Consider the following 18,655-nt stretch of genomic DNA (forward strand, 5'->3'; position numbering starts at 1 on the left):
GTATCTACTGAGTAAAAGACTTATAAAAAAAATACTTTTTTCTTTTTTTTTTGAGACAGAGTCTCGCTCTGTCACCCAGGCTGGAGTGCAGTGACACGATCTCAGGTCACTGTAGCCTCTGCTGCCCGGGTTCAAGTGATTCTCCTGCCTCATCCTTCCAAGTAGCTGGGATTACAGGCGCACGCTACCACGCTTGGCTAATTTTTATATTTTTAGTAGAGATGGGGTTTCACGATGTTGGCCAGGCTGGTCTGGAACTACTGGCATCAAGTGACCTGCCCGCTTCGGCCTCCCAAAGTGCTGGGATTACAGGTGTGAGCCACCACACCCAGCCAAAAAATAACTTATTGAAGTGAAATTCACATAACATAAAATTAACTATTTAAAAATAAACAGTTCAAGGGCTTTGGATATATTCCAAAAAAAAATCCACTTTCTGTCTATGGATTTTCCTATTCTGGACATTTCATGGAAATGGAATCGTACAATATAACAACATAATGTTTTCAAGGTCCATTCATGTTGTAGTATGTACCCATTTAGTTACTCTTTTTTCTTTTTTAATTGTGATAAAATACACATAACATGAAATTGACCAATTTAACCATTTTTAAGGGTACAGTTCAGTGATAGGAAGTATATTTGCCATCGGTACTACCCATCCCCAGAATTCTCTTCATCCTAAAAAAGGAATAATCTATACTCATTAAACAAGAACTCCCATTCCTCCTCACCCTAGTTCCTGGCAAGTCATAAAATGAACTACTCTAGATACCTCTTATAAGTGGAATCACACTTATAAAGAGGTGCCTTTTTGAGACTGGCTTATTTCACTTAAATGTCATTCCTTCTTTTAGCTGAATATTCCATTATTGTTTATGTACCAAAATCTGAGCATCCATTCATCCAACGATGGACACTTTGATTGTTTCCACCTCTTGGCTATTGTTGCAATGGTCTTTTAAAATATTAATAGCAAACCAAAATATTTGGTCAGAAAAGCTTAGAATATGGAAATAAAGACCACCAGGGCAAAAGCAAGACAAATGGAGTATCTTAGTTCATCTATTCTAGAACACAATATACACTCAACATGGTGGCACCCACCGACATCAAAATACTTACTGACATCAAAAATACTTATTAACTAGATGCTGTGAAAAATAAAAAGATGCAGAAAACAAGTCTTGTCCTTTAAGGAACATAAAGTTTCATGAGAAAGTCAATACAGACAGGTACGTATAATACAAGGTTGAAAGTGCAAGACTCTGAGACACCTTCACGTGTGATGCAGGATTTGACTCTGCCTCAGAGAATAAAAAAGATTTGGATAGATAGAGAAAGGTGAATGGGAGAAGACTGTGGGAACAATGGGAACCAAAGCTTAGAGATGGAAAACTGTATTTGCAAATATCGAATCAATTTTAGTCATGAGGATTTATGTGCAACAATTTCATTTTGTTCTAATCTGGAGGCAAATTAAATTTAGTCGTCCAGAACTAGAGTATGTGAACTTGAAGACAAACTAAAATCCAATGAAAGAGAATTATAATTAGAGTCCAGAAAAGAACCTTATGTGCTAATTTTCAAAGAAGTGCACGCCTAAGCCCTCCAGCGTGGATGGTAACTGGCTGCGATCTTCCTGAGGAAAGTTCTCCAGAGACAGGTCTCCATGGTATGGCTCAAACTTTCTCACTTGGAAAATTAAATATGTCCTTATTTCTTCTGGTTTGGTTTGATGTCTTCTTTCTCAATCCTTCTCAAATAAAAGGGCATCCGCTTAGAATCTACTTCACAAACACTACTCTCACAGTAAAATACTAAAATCATATACTCAGCTCTCTGCTTTTTATGCTATACAAGTCTGACTCTTCTCACTTTTAAAAAGGAAAATGAGAAGCAAGAGGTAGATGTGAGGCCAGGTGCGGTGGTTCACATCTGTAATCCCAATGCTTTGGGAGGCCTAGAGGGAGGATCACTTGAGCCCAGGAGTTCAAGGGGTTCAATTTTCCAAGTGAGAAAGCCCAGGTAGTAGAGTGAGACCCCATCTCTACAAAAAATTAAAAAGTTTAGCTGGGCGTGGTGGTGGGCAGCTGTTTTCCCAGCTACTCGGGAGGCAGGGGTGGGAGGATCACTTGAGCCCAGAAGGTGGAGGCTGCAGTGAGCTGTGAATGATTGTGCCAATGCACTCCAGCCTGGACAACAGAGCTAAATCTTGTTTCAGAAAAAAAGAGGTAGATGTGAGAAATATTACCAAGATGAAAGCAAGTACTGCCATGAGGTACTGGCACAGAAGGTGGAAGCATTTACCATACGTCTCAAGTTTCTGGTTTGACCACTTGTATAGAAAGTGTCCCAGAGACTGAAGGGAAATACAGGAGAGAGAGAAATGACAGGTTCTGTTTTAGAAATGACCAGTGTGAGGTGGCAGGAGGACACCCGTAAGTAGCAAGAGCTAGATTTCTCTGTTTCAGCTTAGGGTGGGTGGTGGTTTGGAGGTCTCGATTTGGGGGCAAGTGAATGGGTGGTCGTTGAAGAGCAGTAAAAGACACAGCTAAGGAACGGCCAGAGAAGCAGGAGGGAAAAAGAGAGGAGCAGTGACCAGAAATGAAGACAGACAAGATTTGGGGGGTGAAATTACAAACAGTAAACACCACAGAGAAATTAAAAACAGAATCCATAGAATGAGGCAATTACAAGTCACTGGCAAACATTTAATTATCTCTTTCTGTAACTCTCTTTTGGTTTGAAATTAATGTTCAGGTGACTGAGATCTGATAAAGGAAATTATTTCAAAACATTTTCTTCTTTTAACTCCCTCTAGGCAGCATAGGAAGTTAAGAGTCATCAGAAAGAAGGAGAATGCCAACAAAACAATTAGAAACAAAGGAATACTCAGGTGAGATTTTAAAATTTTCTACAAAGTACACATATATACACACAAACACACGTATACATATGCACAGGAAAAGGTCTGAAAAGCTGTAAACCAAAGACATTTCTGGAAACTTGGAAGAGGAGACTGGAATTAGAAGTGGCAGCCGGATCTCTAATTTTTAGTATTCTTTATCAGGACTATTTATTTATGCATTCACTTATATGATTAAAAACTAAAAACACAATTTCCTACAAATGAAATAATTTGTTCATCTATCTCAGAAATGACTGTGCATATGTATTATTAAGAATACTCAGCCTGGCTAGGCACGGTGGCTCACACCTGTAATCCCAGCACTTTGGGAGGCCAAGGCGGGCAAATCACTTGAGGTCAGGAGTTTCAGACCAGCCTGGGCAATATGGCATAACCCCGTCTCTACTAAAAATACAAAAATTAGCTGCGCATGGTGGCAGGTGCCTGTAATCCCAGCTACTTGGGAGGCTGAGGCAGGAGCATCACTTGAACCCAGGAGGCAGAGGTTACAGTGAGCCGAGATTGTGCCACTGCACTTCAACCTGAGCAACAGAGTGAGAATCCATCTCAAAAAAAAAAAAGAAGGAAAAAGGAAAAAAAAAATGCTCAGCAAGGACAGGCACGTGGCTCCCGCCTGAAATCTCAGCACTTTAGGAGGCCAAGGCAGGTGGATCACTTGAGCCTAGGAATTTGAGGCAAGCCTTGGCAACATGGCAAAACCCCGTCTCTACAAAAAAATACAAAAAATTAGCCAGGTGTGGTGGTGTGGTGTAAGTAGCTGCCAGTAGTCCCAGCTACTCGGGAGGCTGAGGTGGGAGGACTGCTTGAGCCCAGGAAGTTGAGGCTGCAGTGAGCTATGATTGTGCCACTGCACTCCAGCTTGGGTAACAGAATGAGGATCTGTTTCAGAAAAAAGAAAAAAAACAGGATACTCAGATAGCTAGAGGTCTTTATTCTTAGGACAAATTAGACCCTTACTATCATTTGTCTGGTTTTAATTGTAACATTTTAACTGTAACATTTTTCAAATTACTTTTTTTTTTTTTACATAAAAATCAATTTAATTGGATTAAAAACTGAAAGGTAAGACCTGAAACTGTAAAACTACTAGAAGAAAACAGGTAAAAACTCAATGGTGGTCTGGGCAATGACTTTTTTTATTATTATACTTTAAGTTTTAGGGTACATGTGTACAACATGCAGGTTAGTTACATATGTGTACAAATGCCATGTTGGTGTGCTGCACCCATTAACTCGTCATTTAGCATTAGGTATATCTCCTAATGCTATCCCTCCCCCCTCCCCCCACCCCACAACAGTTCCCCAGAGTGTGATGTTCCCCTTCCTCTGTCCATGTGTTCTCATTGTTCAATTCCCACCTATGAGTGAAAACATGCGGTGTTTGGTTTTTTGTCCTTGCGACAGTTTACTGAGAATGATGATTTCCAATTTCATCCATGTCCCTACAAAGGACACGAACTCATCATTTCTTATGGCTGCATAGTATTCCATGGTGTATATGTGCCACATTTTCTTTTTTTTTCTTTTTTTTTTTTTTTTTATTATACTTTAAGTTTTAGGGTACATGTGCACATTGTGCAGGTTAGTTACATATGTATACATGTGCCATTCTGGTGCGCTGCACCCACTAACTCGTCATCTAGCATTAGGTATATCTCCCAATGCTAACCCTCCCCCCTCCCCCCACCCCACAACAGTCCCCAGAGTGTGATATTGCCCTTCCTGTGTCCATGTGATCTCATTGTTCAATTCCCACCTATGAGTGATAATATGCGGTGTTTGGTTTTTTATTCTTGCGATAGTTTACTGAGAATGATGGTTTCCAATTTCATCCATGTCCCTACAAAGGACATGAACTCATCATTTTTTATGGCTGCATAGTATTCCATGGTGTATATGTGCCACATTTTCTTAATCCAGTCTATCATTGTTGGACATTTGGGTTGGTTCCAAGTCTTTGCTATTGTGAATAATGCCGCAATAAACATACGTGTGCATGTGTCTTTATAGCAGCATGATTTATAGTCCTTTGGGTATATACCCAGTAATGGGATGGCTGGGTCAAATGGTATTTCTAGTTCTAGATCCCTGAGGAATCGCCACACTGACTTCCACAATGGTTGAACTAGTTTACAGTCCCACCAACAGTGTAAAAGTATTCCTATTTCTCCACATCCTCTCCAGCACCTGTTGATTCCTGACTTTTTAATGATTGCCATTCTAACTGGTGTGAGATGGTATCTCATAGTGGTTTTGATTTGCATTTCTCTGATGGCCAGTGATGATGAGCATTTTTTCATGTGTTTTTTGGCTGCATCAATGTCTTCTTTTCAGAAGTGTCTGTTCATGTCCTTCGCCCACTTTTTGATGGGGTTGTTTGTTTTTTTCTTGTAAATTTGTTTGAGTTCATTGTAGATTCTGGATATTAGCCCTTTGTCAGATGACTAGGTTGCAAAAATTTTCTCCCATGTTGTAGGTTGCCTGTTCACTCTGATGGTGGTTTCTTTTGCTGTGCAGAAGCTCTTTAGTTTAATTAGATCCCATTTGTCAATTTTGGCTTTTGTTGCCATTGCTTTTGGTGTTTTGGACATGAAGTCCTTGCCCATGCCTATGTCCTGAATGGTAATGCCTAGGTTTTCTTCTAGGGTTTTTATGGTTTTAGGTCTAACGTTTAAATCTTTAATCCATCTTGAATTGATTTTTGTATAAGGTGTAAGGAAGGGATCCAGTTTCAGCTTTCTCCATATGGCTAGCCAGTTTTCCCAGCACCATTTATTAAATAGGGAATCCTTTCCCCATTGCTTGTTTTTCTCAGGTTTGTCAAAGATCAGATAGTTGTAGATATGCGGCGTTATTTCTGAGGGCTCTGTTCTGTTCCATTGATCTATATCTCTGTTTTGGTACCAGTACCATGCTGTTTTGGTTACTGTAGCCTTGTAGTATAGTTTGAAGTCAGGTAGTGTGATGCCTCCAGCTTTGTTCTTTTGGCTTAGGATTGACTTGGCGATGCGGGCTCTTTTTTGGTTCCATATGAACTTTAAAGTAGTTTTTTCCAATTCTATGAAGAAAGTCATTGGTAGCTTGATGGGGATGGCATTGAATCTATAAATGACCTTGGGCAGTATGGCCATTTTCACAATATTGATTCTTCCTACCCATGAGCATGGAATGTTCTTCCATTTGTTTGTATCCTCTTTTATTTCGTTGAGCAGTGGTTTGTAGTTCTCCTTGAAGAGGTCCTTCACATCCCTTGTAAGTTGGATTCCTAGGTATTTTATTCTCTTTGAAGCAATTGTGAATGGGAGTTCACTCATGATTTGGCTCTCTGTTTGTCTGTTGTTGGTGTATAAGAATGCTTGTGATTTTTGTACATTGATTTTGTATCCTGAGACTTTGCTGAAGTTGCTTATCAGCTTAAGGAGATTTTGGGCTGAGACAATGGGGTTTTCTAGATAAACAATCATGTCGTCTGCAAACAGGGACAATTTGACTTCCTCTTTTCCTAATTGAATACCCTTTATTTCCTTCTCCTGCCTGACTGCCCTGGCCAGAACTTCCAACACTATGTTGAATAGGAGCGGTGAGAGAGGGCATCCCTGTCTTGTGCCAGTTTTCAAAGGGAATGCTTCCAGTTTTTGCCCATTCAGTATGATATTGGCTGTGGGTTTGTCATAGATAGCTCTTATTATTTTGAAATACGTCCCATCAATACCTAATTTATTGAGAGTTTTTAGCATGAAGGGTTGTTGAATTTTGTCAAAGGCTTTTTCTGCATCTATTGAGATAATCATGTGGTTTTTGTCTTTGGCTCTGTTTATATGCTGGATTACATTTATTGATTTGCGTATATTGAACCAGCCTTGCATCCCAGGGATGAAGCCCACTTGATCATGGTGGATAAGCTTTTTGATGTGCTGCTGGATTTGGTTTGCCAGTATTTTATTGAGGATTTTTGCATCAATGTTCATCAAGGATATTGGTCTAAAATTCTCTTTTTTGGTTGTGTCTCTGCCCGGCTTTGGTATCAGAATGATGCTGGCCTCATAAAATGAGTTAGGGAGGATTCCCTCTTTTTCTATTGATTGGAATAGTTTCAGAAGGAATGGTACCAGTTCCTCCTTGTGCCTCTGGTAGAATTCGGCTGTGAATCCATCTGGTCCTGGACTCTTTTTGGTTGGTAAACTATTGATTATTGCCACAATTTAAGCTCCTGTTATTGGTCTATTCAGAGATTCAACTTCTTCCTGGTTTAGTCTTGGGAGAGTGTATGTGTTGAGGAATGTATCCATTTCTTCTAGATTTTCTAGTTTATTTGCGTAGAGGTGTTTGTAGTATTCTCTGATGGTAGTTTGTATTTCTGTGGGATCGGTGGTGATATCCCCTTTATCATTTTTTATTGTGTCTATTTGATTCTTCTCTCTTTTTTTCTTTATTAGTCTTGCTAGCGGTCTATCAATTTTGTTGATCCTTTCAAAAACCAGCTCCTGGATTCATTGATTTTTTGAAGGGTTTTTTGTGTCTCTATTTCCTTCAGTTCTGCTCTGATTTTAGTTATTTCTTGCCTTCTGCTAGCTTTTGAATGTGTTTGCTCTTGCTTTTCTAGTTCTTTTAATTGTGATGTTAGGGTGTCAATTTTGGATCTTTCCTGCTTTCTCTTGTGGGCATTTAGTGCTATAAATTTCCCTCTACACACTGCTTTGAATGCATCCCAGAGATTCTGGTATGTTGTGTCTTTGTTCTCGTTGGTTTCAAAGAACATCTTTATTTCTGTCTTCATTTCGTTATGTACCCAGTAGTCATTCAGGAGCAGGTTGTTCAGTTTCCATGTAGTTGAGCGGCTTTGAGTGAGATTTTTAATCCTGAGTCCTAGTTTGATTGCACTGTGGTCTGAGAGATAGTTTGTTATAATTTCTGTTCTTTTACATTTGCTGAGGAGAGCTTTACTTCCAACTATGTGGTCAATTTTGGAATAGGTGTGGTGTGGTGCTGAAAAAAATGTATATTCTGTTGATTTGGGGTGGAGAGTTCTGTAGATGTCTAATAGGTCTGCTTGGTGCAGAGCTGAGTTCAATTCCTGGGTATCCTTGTTGACTTTCTGTCTCGTTGATCTGTCTAATGTTGACAGTGGGGTGTTAAAGTCTCCCATTATTAATGTGTGGGAGTCTAAGTCTCTTTGTAGGTCACTCAGGACTTGCTTTATGAATCTGGGTGCTCCTGTATTGGGTGCATATATATTTAGGATAGTTAGCTCCTCTTGTTGAATTGATCCCTTTACCATTATGTAATGGCCTTCTTTGTCTCTTCTGATCTTTGTTGGTTTAAAGTCTGTTTTATCCGAGACTAGGATTGCAACCCCTGCCTTTTTTTGTTTTCCATTTGCTTGGTAGATCTTCCTTCATCCTTTTATTTTGAGCCTATGTGTGTCTCTGCACGTGAGATGGGTTTCCTGAATACAGCACACTGATGGGTCTTGACTCTTTATCCAACTTGCCAGTCTGTGTCTTTTAATTGGAGCATTTAGCCCATTTACATTTAAGGTTAATATTGTAATGTGTGAATCTGATCCTGTCATTATGATGTTAGCTGGTGATTTTGCTCATTAGTTGATGCAGTTTCTTCCTAGTCTCGATGGTCTTTACATTTTGGCATGATTTTGCAGCGGCTGGTACCGGTTGTTCCTTTCCATGTTTAGTGCTTCCTTCAGGAGCTCTTTTAGGGCAGGCCTGGTGGTGACAAAATCTCTCAGCATTTGCTTGTCTGTAAAGTATTTTATTCCTCCTTCACTTATGAAGCTTAGTTTGGCTGGATATGAAATTCTGGGTTGAAAATTCTTTTCTTTAAGAATGTTGAATATTGGCCCCCACTCTCTTCTGGCTTGTAGGGTTTCTGCCGAGAAATCTGCTGTTAGTCTGATGGGCTTCCCTTTGAGGGTAACCCGACCTTTCTCTCTGGCTGCCCTTAACATTTTTTCCTTCATTTCCACTTTGGTGAATCTGACAATTATGTGTCTTGGAGTTGCTCTTCTCGAGGAGTATCTTTGTGGCGTTCTCTGTATTTCCTGAATCTGAATGTTGGCCTGCCTTGCTAGATTGGGGAACTTCTCCTGGATAATATCCTGCAGAGTGTTTTCCAACTTGGTTCCATTCTCCGCATCACTTTCAGGTACACCAATCAGACGTAGATTTGGTCTTTTCACATAGTCCCATATTTCTTGGAGGCTTTGCTCATTTCTTTTTATTCTTTTTTCCTAGACTTCCCTTCTCGCTTCATTTCATTCATTTCATCTTCCATGGCTGATACCCTTTCTTCCAGTTGATTGCATCGGCTCCTGAGGCTTCTGCATTCTTCACGTAGTTCTCGAGCCTTGGTTTTCAGCTCCATCAGCTCCTTTAAGCACTTCTCTGTATTGGTTATTCTAGTTATACATTCTTCTAAATTTTTTTCAAAGTTTTCAACTTCTTTGCCTTTGGTTTGAATGTCCTCCCGTAGCTCAGAGTAATTTGATCGTCTGAAGCCTTCTTCTCTCAGCTCGTCAATATCATTCTCCATCCAGCTTTGTTCCGTTGCTGGTGAGGAACTGCGTTCCTTTGGAGGAGGAGAGGTGCTCTGCGTTTTAGAGTTTCCAGTTTTTCTGTTCTGTTTTTTCCCCATCTTTGTGGTTTTATCTACTTTTGGTCTTTGATGATGGTGATGTACAGATGGGTTTTTGGTGTGGATGTCCTTTCTGTTTGTTAGTTTTCCTTCTAACAAACAGGACCCTCAGCTGCAGGTCTGTTGGAATACCCTGCCGTGTGAGGTGTCAGTGTGCCCCTGCTGGTGGGTGCCTCCCAGTTAGGCTGCTCGGGGGTCAGGGGTCAGGGACCCACTTGAGTAGGCAGTCTGCCCGTTCTCAGATCTCCAGCTGCGTGCTGGGAGAACCACTGCTCTCTTCAAAGCTGTCAGACAGGGACATTTAAGTCTGCAGAGGTTACTGCTGTCTTTTTGTTTGTCTGTGCCCTGCCCCCAGAGGTGGAGCCTACAGAGGCAGGCAAGCCTCCTTGAGCTGTGGTGAGCTCCACCCAGTTCGAGCTTCCGGGCTGCTTTGTTTACCTAAGCAAGCCTGGGCAATGGCGGGAGCCCCTCCCCCAGCCTCGCTGCCGCCTTGCAGTTTGATCTCAGACTGCTGTGCTAGCAATCAGCGAGATTCCGTGGGCGTAGGACCCTCCAAGTCAGGTGTGGGATATAGACTCGTGGTGCGCCGTTTTTTAAGCCGGTCTGAAAAGCACAATATTCGGGTGGGAGTGACCCGATTTTCCAGGTGCATCCGTCACCCCTTTCTTTGACTCGGAAAGGGAACTCCCTGACCCCTTGAGCTTCCCAGGTGAGGCAATGCCTCGCCCTGCTTCGGCTCGCGCACGGTGCGCGCACCCACTGGCCTGCGCCCACTGTCTGGCACTCCCTAGTGAGATGAACCCGGTACCTCAGATGGAAATGCAGAAATCACCCGTCTTCTGCGTCGCTCACGCTGGGAGCTGTAGACCGGAGCTGTTCCTATTCGGCCATCTTGGCTCCTCCCCTCTATGTGCCACATTTTCTTAATCCAGTCTATCATTGTTGGACATTTGGATTGGTTCCAAGTCTTTGCTATTGTGAATAGTGCCGCAATAAACATTGAAATAAAAGAGGATACAAACAAATGGAAAAACATTCCATGCTCACGGGTAGGAAGAATCAATATCATGAAAATGGCCATACTGCCCAAGGTAATTTATAGATTCAATGCCATCCCCATCAGGCTACCAATGACTTTCTTCATAGAATTGGAAAAAACTACTTTAAAGTTCATATGGAACCAAAAAAGAGCCCGCATCGCCAAGTCAATCCTAAGCCAAAAGAACAAAGCTGGAGGCATCATGCTACCTGACTTCAAACTACACTACAAGGCTACAGTAACCAAAACAGCATGGTGCTGGTACCAAAACAGAGATATAGATCAATGGAACAGAACAGAGCCCTCAGAAATAACGCCGCATTATCTACAACTATCTGATCTTTGACAAACCTGAGAAAAACAAGCAATGGGGAAAGGATTCCCTATTTAATAAATGGTGCTGGGAAAACTGGCTAGCCATATGGAGAAAGCTGAAACTGGATCCCTTCCTTACACCTTATACAAAAATTAATTCAAGATGGATTAAAGACTTACATGTTAGACCTAAAACCATAAAAACCCTAGAAGAAAACCTAGGCATTACCATTCAGGACACAGGCATGGGCAAGGACTTCATGTCTAAAATACCAAAAGCAATGGCAACAAAAGCCAAAATTGACAAATGGGATCTAATTAAACTAAAGAGCTTCTGCACAGCAAAAGAAACTACCATCAGAGTGAACAGGCAACCTACAAAATGGGAGAAAATTTTCTCAACCTACTCATCTGACAAAGGGCTAATATCCAGAATCTACAATGAACTCAAACAAATTTACAAGAAAAAAACAAATTACCTCTTAAGGTTCCCTCCAGCTAAATGGTCCTAAAGGAAATTATTTTCCGCATGAAAATTATAATAAAGTAAATTTAAAGTAGCTGAATATCAACAGGTGACTAAATTTAGGTATGTGTGACGCATAGACATTTTCTCAGACAGGGCTGTTTGCCCTGAAAGAAGTGTAGTGTCAGGAAACACATTTCGTAGATATCAGGAATATGAGTTTTTACAGTGGTATCATGAGCTGCTCTCTTAACTGTTTTAGACATTTGGCACAAAACATTTTTAAGAATTCTTTATTCTTAAAGATCTCAACTGTATATATAAGCTTACTGCTCAGATATAAGAACATTAGTAATCAACCAAAAGTTAATTACTATAAGTTAATAAATAACTTTAATAAAGTTAAATAATAAAGTTAATAATAATAAGTCATATTATTCATTTATTATTTTCTATAATATATCTGAATATAATAAAATCACATATACTTTTTGGTGAGAAATTTTCAATATAGGGTTTGAAATTATTTTTATATCAATGTCATAATTAGGAATATATGACTTATACTTCCATTTCACATTTGTCATTGCTAAGCCTCTGTGAAAGCATTGTTTATTTCTGTTTCACAACAAGAGCTAGAGAAAGCCCAGGGTAAAGATAAATAGGGATTACCAAAACCCCAAATAAAGACCTCTCCAAAAAAGACCCATTATAAAACAAGGTCCCTTCATCAAGAAGCAAAAAGGAATAATCTACTTTACCTCCTGTAAGATAATAGACTATATGGGACTCAAATGAGAAATATGTGAAAATACTGAAAATAAATTCAAGCTGATTTGAAAGACTAAGTGTTTTTGTTTTACTACCATAAGTACATTAAAAACAAATTGTATTTGGACACTAAATAACTTACAAATTATAGAAAGAGCTTCCAAGATGAAAAATAACTGTAAAAATAATTACAATATAGAAATTATTAAAAGCATTTCAAAGACTATCATTTGCATTTGAGAAAAATTTTCCTCTTTAAAGGAGAATTCAAATAAAGAATAACACAAAAAAATCAACGTCTTAATTGTTTCATGATTAAGCATAATAAAGAACATATCAGCAATCACACAGAATCTATTCTTATAAAATTCATTGCAACATTCAAAATATTTTATTGCATAGAATTTTGGACATCTATAGATAATTAGTTTGATCTTGTTCTATTTTCACCTTGTTTGCAAACATCTCCTTTTATCACCCTGAGAGTCTATTAAACTACATAGTAAACTGTTTACTAAAAATACAGACATCAAATCTCCCCAAATTTTGGATTCTGAAAACTTAAATATAAACAGGCAGCAAAACAATGTTTTGAAAAATATATTCATTTACATAGCATTACTTTTGCAGGGTTCTAATAAAAATTTTAAGTACAGATTCTTTGTGTTTCCTATGAAAAATAAAACCATCATTTATACTAATTCTACTTAACCAAGAATACATGGTCAAAATTTTTCTCACAACTTAATTCTTCGTGGCAAGAAATATGCTTATAAAATTTACTTAGTGGTGATTTTTCAGTTAGTACAAAATTTTTCATTCAAATATAACAAGCTATTTAAAAGGAATTATTTAATAAATATGTCATATCACACCATGTACTTAAATCTAAAGCCTGTGATGCATCAACAATAATAGTGGGCAAATTTTTAAAAAAGAAACATGTCCATTGAACACTTTCATTTTTGAAGCAAAAACATCACCAAATTATTTCTTTTATACTAGATTCGATGTATTTCAAGTTATAATCAAATTTATATTCTTCACTAAAAAAACTGTTGAAATAATAGAGAAATTACATATATAGAGATAAAATATGATTTTTCTTGTTACTGCATTTCTCATTTCATTGTAAGTGATGGGGCGCTGCTGGCTGATTTCACAGGAGCAAAGGAGACCACACTAAGGTCAGGGTTTCCTTGAGAGAGGCGACAAGAAAGACTGAAAAATGTCACAGCTTGGAATCTGATTGCTTAAATACATCCTCTGTTCTAGTCTTATAAGCTTTTCAGCTGGTAAATCAAAATCCTGTTACACACTAGGATAATATTCATGACAATTCTCTATATTTTATCTTCTTAAAATCAAAGACTCAATTCTAAAGGGTTAATAGAGGAATTACAAAGTAACTCTCTAGTTTGCATTTCCCATAATGCTAAAATAAAGCTTTTTCTTTTAGTCTAGAAATTTGCTTTTTTAATACTGTGAAAAGCCTCTATGAATCTGTTTAACGTATTTATTTCTTTTCATCTATTCAATGCCACTGGGCATAACATGTAATGCAGTGCGTGTTGATATTTTGCAAAGCACCACATGACTCACTGTACCCTAATGCACTCCATTAATCCTGTTTGGACAGCTGGGTCCAGGCATTTGTTAGCTGCATTTTAATTGTTCCATCTTTCTTTTTTTTCTTTTTATTTATCTCTATGGCAAACTACTCTGGAATTTAATTTGTTGGCCTTCAAAAAGTAAATTTTACCATTAGTTTGTTTTCTTTGTATTAAAACTATACTCAGCATGTAATTTTCTTCCATAAAATCGGTATATATTAATGATTAGCAATCAATCTTAAATAATAGTACAGTGAATGAGTTTCCTAAGTATTAAAATGATAGGTTGGCTGAAATATAACAGAAATTATTTAATAGACTGTCATAATATAAATGATAACATTTAACATCAAATCAGGTTGCTAAAGAGCATACTTTTGGCATTTTCAAGATTCACATAAGCAGATGTCAAAACAATTACAAGTCCCAGAAAGCAAACACAAAAGAAATAAGACTATTACACACACCAGTTTTTTATTAGCTTATGGAACAGTGGTCCCTTTACATTTATACTTTAATTTTGTTTTCTATTACAAACATGAAATCCTTTGTAAGAATTATGAAGATAACTACAAAGCTTCTACTTTCTTTGCACAGCCTGCATCCCTGGTATCTGTAAGTCTTCAATAAATAATGGAGGCAATATGAGAGCTAATGCAAAAGCAACTCAAAGTTACCAGCAATTTTTGTTATGAGCAAGTAGCTAAAATTTAATGATCTAAATTTTCCAATCATTTGTGTGCACTCAAGTCAAAACCTAAGTCTAGAGAATTAGATAGAAATGCTTAATGGAAACTTTTGTCTGAAGTAATATTTAGTGAAGAACTCAGAATATGGTCTACGATAGCATTTTATAAAAGACAACTAAGGGAAGACTTACTCAACTATTTCAATGACAAAGCAAAAATCTGTTTTTCTTTTAAAAGATTATCAAATTCTCCATAAACTGAAACATTAAGAAAATGACAGAAATGAATGACAGGCAAGTAGGAACTCTCAAGGGTGTCCTTTGAATCAGTGTGTTCTCAGAGATTACACTGCGTTCACCTCTATTTTGTGGACACAAAGCAGCTTAAAACAATTTACAAATTTTCAATTTTTTAAACCATACTAAATTATAAATGCTCAAAAGCTTTTATATAGAAAAATTAGTTTAATGCAGTTTCCTCACTAGAGGACTCGAAAGCCTAACTTATAGATGTGTCAGTAAAAACAAAACGCAACAAAAACCAGCCCATTGTTTGGAGAAAGAATGCTTTTAAGTGTTTAAAAAATAAGTAGTCTTTATTTGATAAAAGTATTTGTCTTGGTATGCCCCTATACATAAAGTATAGAAGTAAAGGTGTAAAATGATGTAGGAAGAAACACTGTATTTCAAAGGTAATCTTTATGAGTAAATGTTAAATAAGTTCAGTAAAGACAGTTTTTAAAAACATGGATCTTTAAGTGAAAATTTCTCACTGAAACTTACCCAGTGTTCTCGACATCACAGGCAGAGCAGAGCTCAAAACCAAGATGGACACACAATTTCCAATGATCTGTTATGAGAAACAAGAAAGAATATTGGGCAGTTAAACAGCAGGATGACAATCAAACCCAGTAACATTCTGAGAAATTATTGTGCATTCTAGTTACCTAGTGTACTTTGCCGATTTCTTAATGATACTATTCAGTACAGAATTTTCAAAGAATAACACACTTTTAAAATAAATAAAGTTATATCTGTAAGTTCTAGAAGATGTCTACAGTACCTAGCACAGATATAGTTATAGAATACTTAAATTACTTGACACCTAGATAATGCACTTTACATTACTGATTGCAGCTGTTACTTTCAAAAGGCTCTGCCTGTCAAGCAAAAAATAATTAACATACTGGATACTTCTGACTACATTTTTAAGGCCAGATTATTGCTTAAGATCTCTTTTATCACATCTATTTCTAATGTTAATTGTAATATTTAAAAAGCACCAGAAATCCAAAACCTCTAAACTTTTGTAATAATGCATACAATGTTTATTCTTCCATAGTAAATAAGAGGAGTTGAAAATACCAATTAATATTTATGATCACTTAAACTAGATACTAAATATCTCAACTACTTATTAAGTTTAAAGAAATAGCTGTGTGTGTGTATATGTGTGTGTGTGTGTGTGTAAAATAACTTCTCCCCTTTAAGTAGGCTAAAAATATAAAATAAAAACAAAACAAGCTTTCAGCTCTTATTAGTTATTCTTCTTTGTCAGCCTACGGGAATATTTTATAAAGATTCAGTCACTATATACGGCAACAGCCTTTTTATTCTGAACCCAATGACATGTTGTGGAAAAAGTCAAATTAGCCTCAGACTACAAAATGTTTCTGAATAGAACTCTTCCGTCTTACTTTAATTGTTCAAATTTGAAATACTTTGTCCCTACTACTTGTAGCAACTAAGTTCTTCAGACTTCAAACAAGCTCCCTGAAGTACAGTTAGCACAATCCAAGTTACTCATTAGCAATACGTTTTCTTTAGAGGAAAAAGAGTCCTTTCAGGAGCCTTCTATAGCTAGTTAACAAGCTCTGCAGTTCTCCGCATTTACAGTGAATGGACGCCATCCAAATTAAACAGGGTACATCCCTTTCCCACTCACTCAGCATTTTGAAAATCTTCCAGTTTGTGTTTACGCAACTTACAAACAAATACCTATCACTGCAAATGAACCATTCAGAATGACTATTAAATAAAGCAGTCTGACAGGGAAGGCAAACGAGAGGCCACAGTCACCTAAGATTCTACCTTACCTTTGTCATAGTTGTGTCATCTTTCTTGGGAGTAAAGTTTCCAAAAAATCGAAGGCTATAGAAGCCGACAACAGAGGACACCATAAGATAGCTGTGAGAATCAAGGAAAAAAACTCTCCAACAGAATGCAAGTTTCCTAAGTTCTCGGCAGTCTCCAAAAAGTCTTAAGGCCCGTAGGAAAAGCAAAACAAAAAGCCGCTTTAAGTGCCTGAGGAAGACTAACCTGTTGTTTTCTCTTCTAGACAAGTGTCTTAGTAAATAACCACTGCCCCAGAAAACTTGGTATAAAATTTGTGGATAGGCTGAACGTTCAGTTAAAGAAAGGATACAAAATCAAAATGATTTCAAGCGCAGCTCCCACAAAACCAAACGTAGAAAGAGAGGCATTTCCTATTCCAGGCCCCTGGGGTGGGAGAAAGACACTTTTCAGAATTTGATGACATCTTATATTGGTTTCCCTAAAACAGCTGTTTCATAAAATAAGACAGTTGAAATTATGAATGTTTACTACTTTGAAATAACATCTAGACTTTCAAAGGCCAACAAGACATGACATTAGACTGATTTCATCAACAAATTCAGGCACCATGTTAACAATTTTAATAAGCTCAAGAAAAATTACTTATCTCAAATGTAATTTAAGTTACTTGTCAAGATGACATGATTATGCTTACTGTTATTAAATGGGGCAACTTGCCACTTGAGGAAAAAACTCCTGAATAGTTTTGGGAAAGAGTTTTTAAAAACACAATAGAAAAATAAGAATAGGATACATAGCTATCTGAATGCTTACATAATATACAAAGATTACACAATTCAAGTATGTCAAAATTAAGCTAAGAGTAGAAAGAGAGTAAATGTGCATATCCTGTTCCCATACCTGAAAGTTTCCTTTGCCCAAATTTTCCTTGGGAATTCAGAGTTACAAAAGATGTAACTGTTAACATAGATTTTTAAAAAGTAATGCTATAAATTTTTTTCCAAACAATTATCCCTATCTCAAAAACTATCTTTACCTAGAACTTAAAAAAAAACACACAAAAAAGTTACTATTTTTATAATTAGATCTGAAAAAATCATTCCCTACTGAAGTATTTTCAAAGATTACTAATAAAAGAAACTATCTGAATGTTTTACTAGTCAGCACAGATTACATCTAATAGAAACACCAGGGATAATTAAGAATCTACAGTCAGCCCAATAAAAAATAACTTTTTGACAATCTTTTGAAGAAGAAATAAATGATGCTGGTAGAAAGTGATGGGGTTCAAGACACACTACTCCAAAATATGGGACCTGGTATTTGAGAAAACCTAGGAAGGTCACACACTGATCTGTCTCCTTCTCCTGCGAAGCAGGCCATAAGACCCCCATCCGAGGGTGCCCCCCGCAACCCACCCAGAGGAGAAGCACATGTTTATCTCTGGAGACACGAGGACACCGAGAAGAATATGAACAGGCCTTGCTAAATCCCCCCGGTTTATAATCATTAGATCACACCCCTGTCTTCCAATCATACTTCCCACTACTGTCCACTCTTCAACAAACCAGAGCATAAAAGTACACAGCTTTTTCTGTTTCTTTGGTCTTCTTCATATCTGAAGACCCCTGTGACATGTAAAACTTATCTTAAATAAGTTTGTCAGCTTTTCTCTTATTAATCTTTTGTTATAGGCATCTCAGCCATGAACCTTCCAATAGGTTAGAAAAAGGTATTACTTCTCCCCTACAAAAGCTTATTGATCAACAGAGATAATACTTTGGAATTATGCTATCTCAAGAGAAGCCATGTAGGAAGGATTAAGAGTATCTAATTTTTTTACACAATTATACAGGGATCTCCTATAACATACAAGTCATTCTCCACTAAGCACTAAGGGGGATGGGTACAAAAATATACTATAGGGCTTGGGACTTGTTTTGTTGGTATAGTAAAATGGGTTAAAAGTGACTAGGAAGTCAGTATAGTAAGCGACTTCCTGTTCTATCAGTGGGTTTGGGTATAAAACTAAAGAAAAAGATAAGACTGTACATGGCAAAGGGTAGTTTCTTGTCTGCCTGTAGGATGAGGCACCTGGAGCATG

At 37.6% G+C, this 18,655-nt stretch overlaps 1 protein-coding gene across 13 annotated transcripts in view; it reads right to left on the bottom strand.

The window, feature by feature from the left end:
- Window positions 1-18,655, bottom strand: part of LMBR1 (limb development membrane protein 1) — a 217,178-nt gene that overhangs the window by 34,053 nt on the left and 164,470 nt on the right. For all 13 annotated transcript variants that reach the window (XM_055347386.2, XM_055347388.2, XM_063708879.1 and 10 more), the window contains 3 exons: window positions 16,901-16,974; window positions 16,572-16,662; window positions 15,259-15,325 (listed from right to left, as the gene is read on the bottom strand). In XM_055347386.2, the coding sequence (XP_055203361.1) occupies window positions 15,259-15,325; window positions 16,572-16,662; window positions 16,901-16,974 (232 nt within the window). The remainder of the gene's footprint in view (window positions 1-15,258; window positions 15,326-16,571; window positions 16,663-16,900; window positions 16,975-18,655) is intronic.

Source organism: Gorilla gorilla, chromosome 6 (assembly GCF_029281585.2).
Source record: "Gorilla gorilla gorilla isolate KB3781 chromosome 6, NHGRI_mGorGor1-v2.1_pri, whole genome shotgun sequence".
Classification (NCBI taxonomy): domain Eukaryota; kingdom Metazoa; phylum Chordata; class Mammalia; order Primates; family Hominidae; genus Gorilla; species Gorilla gorilla.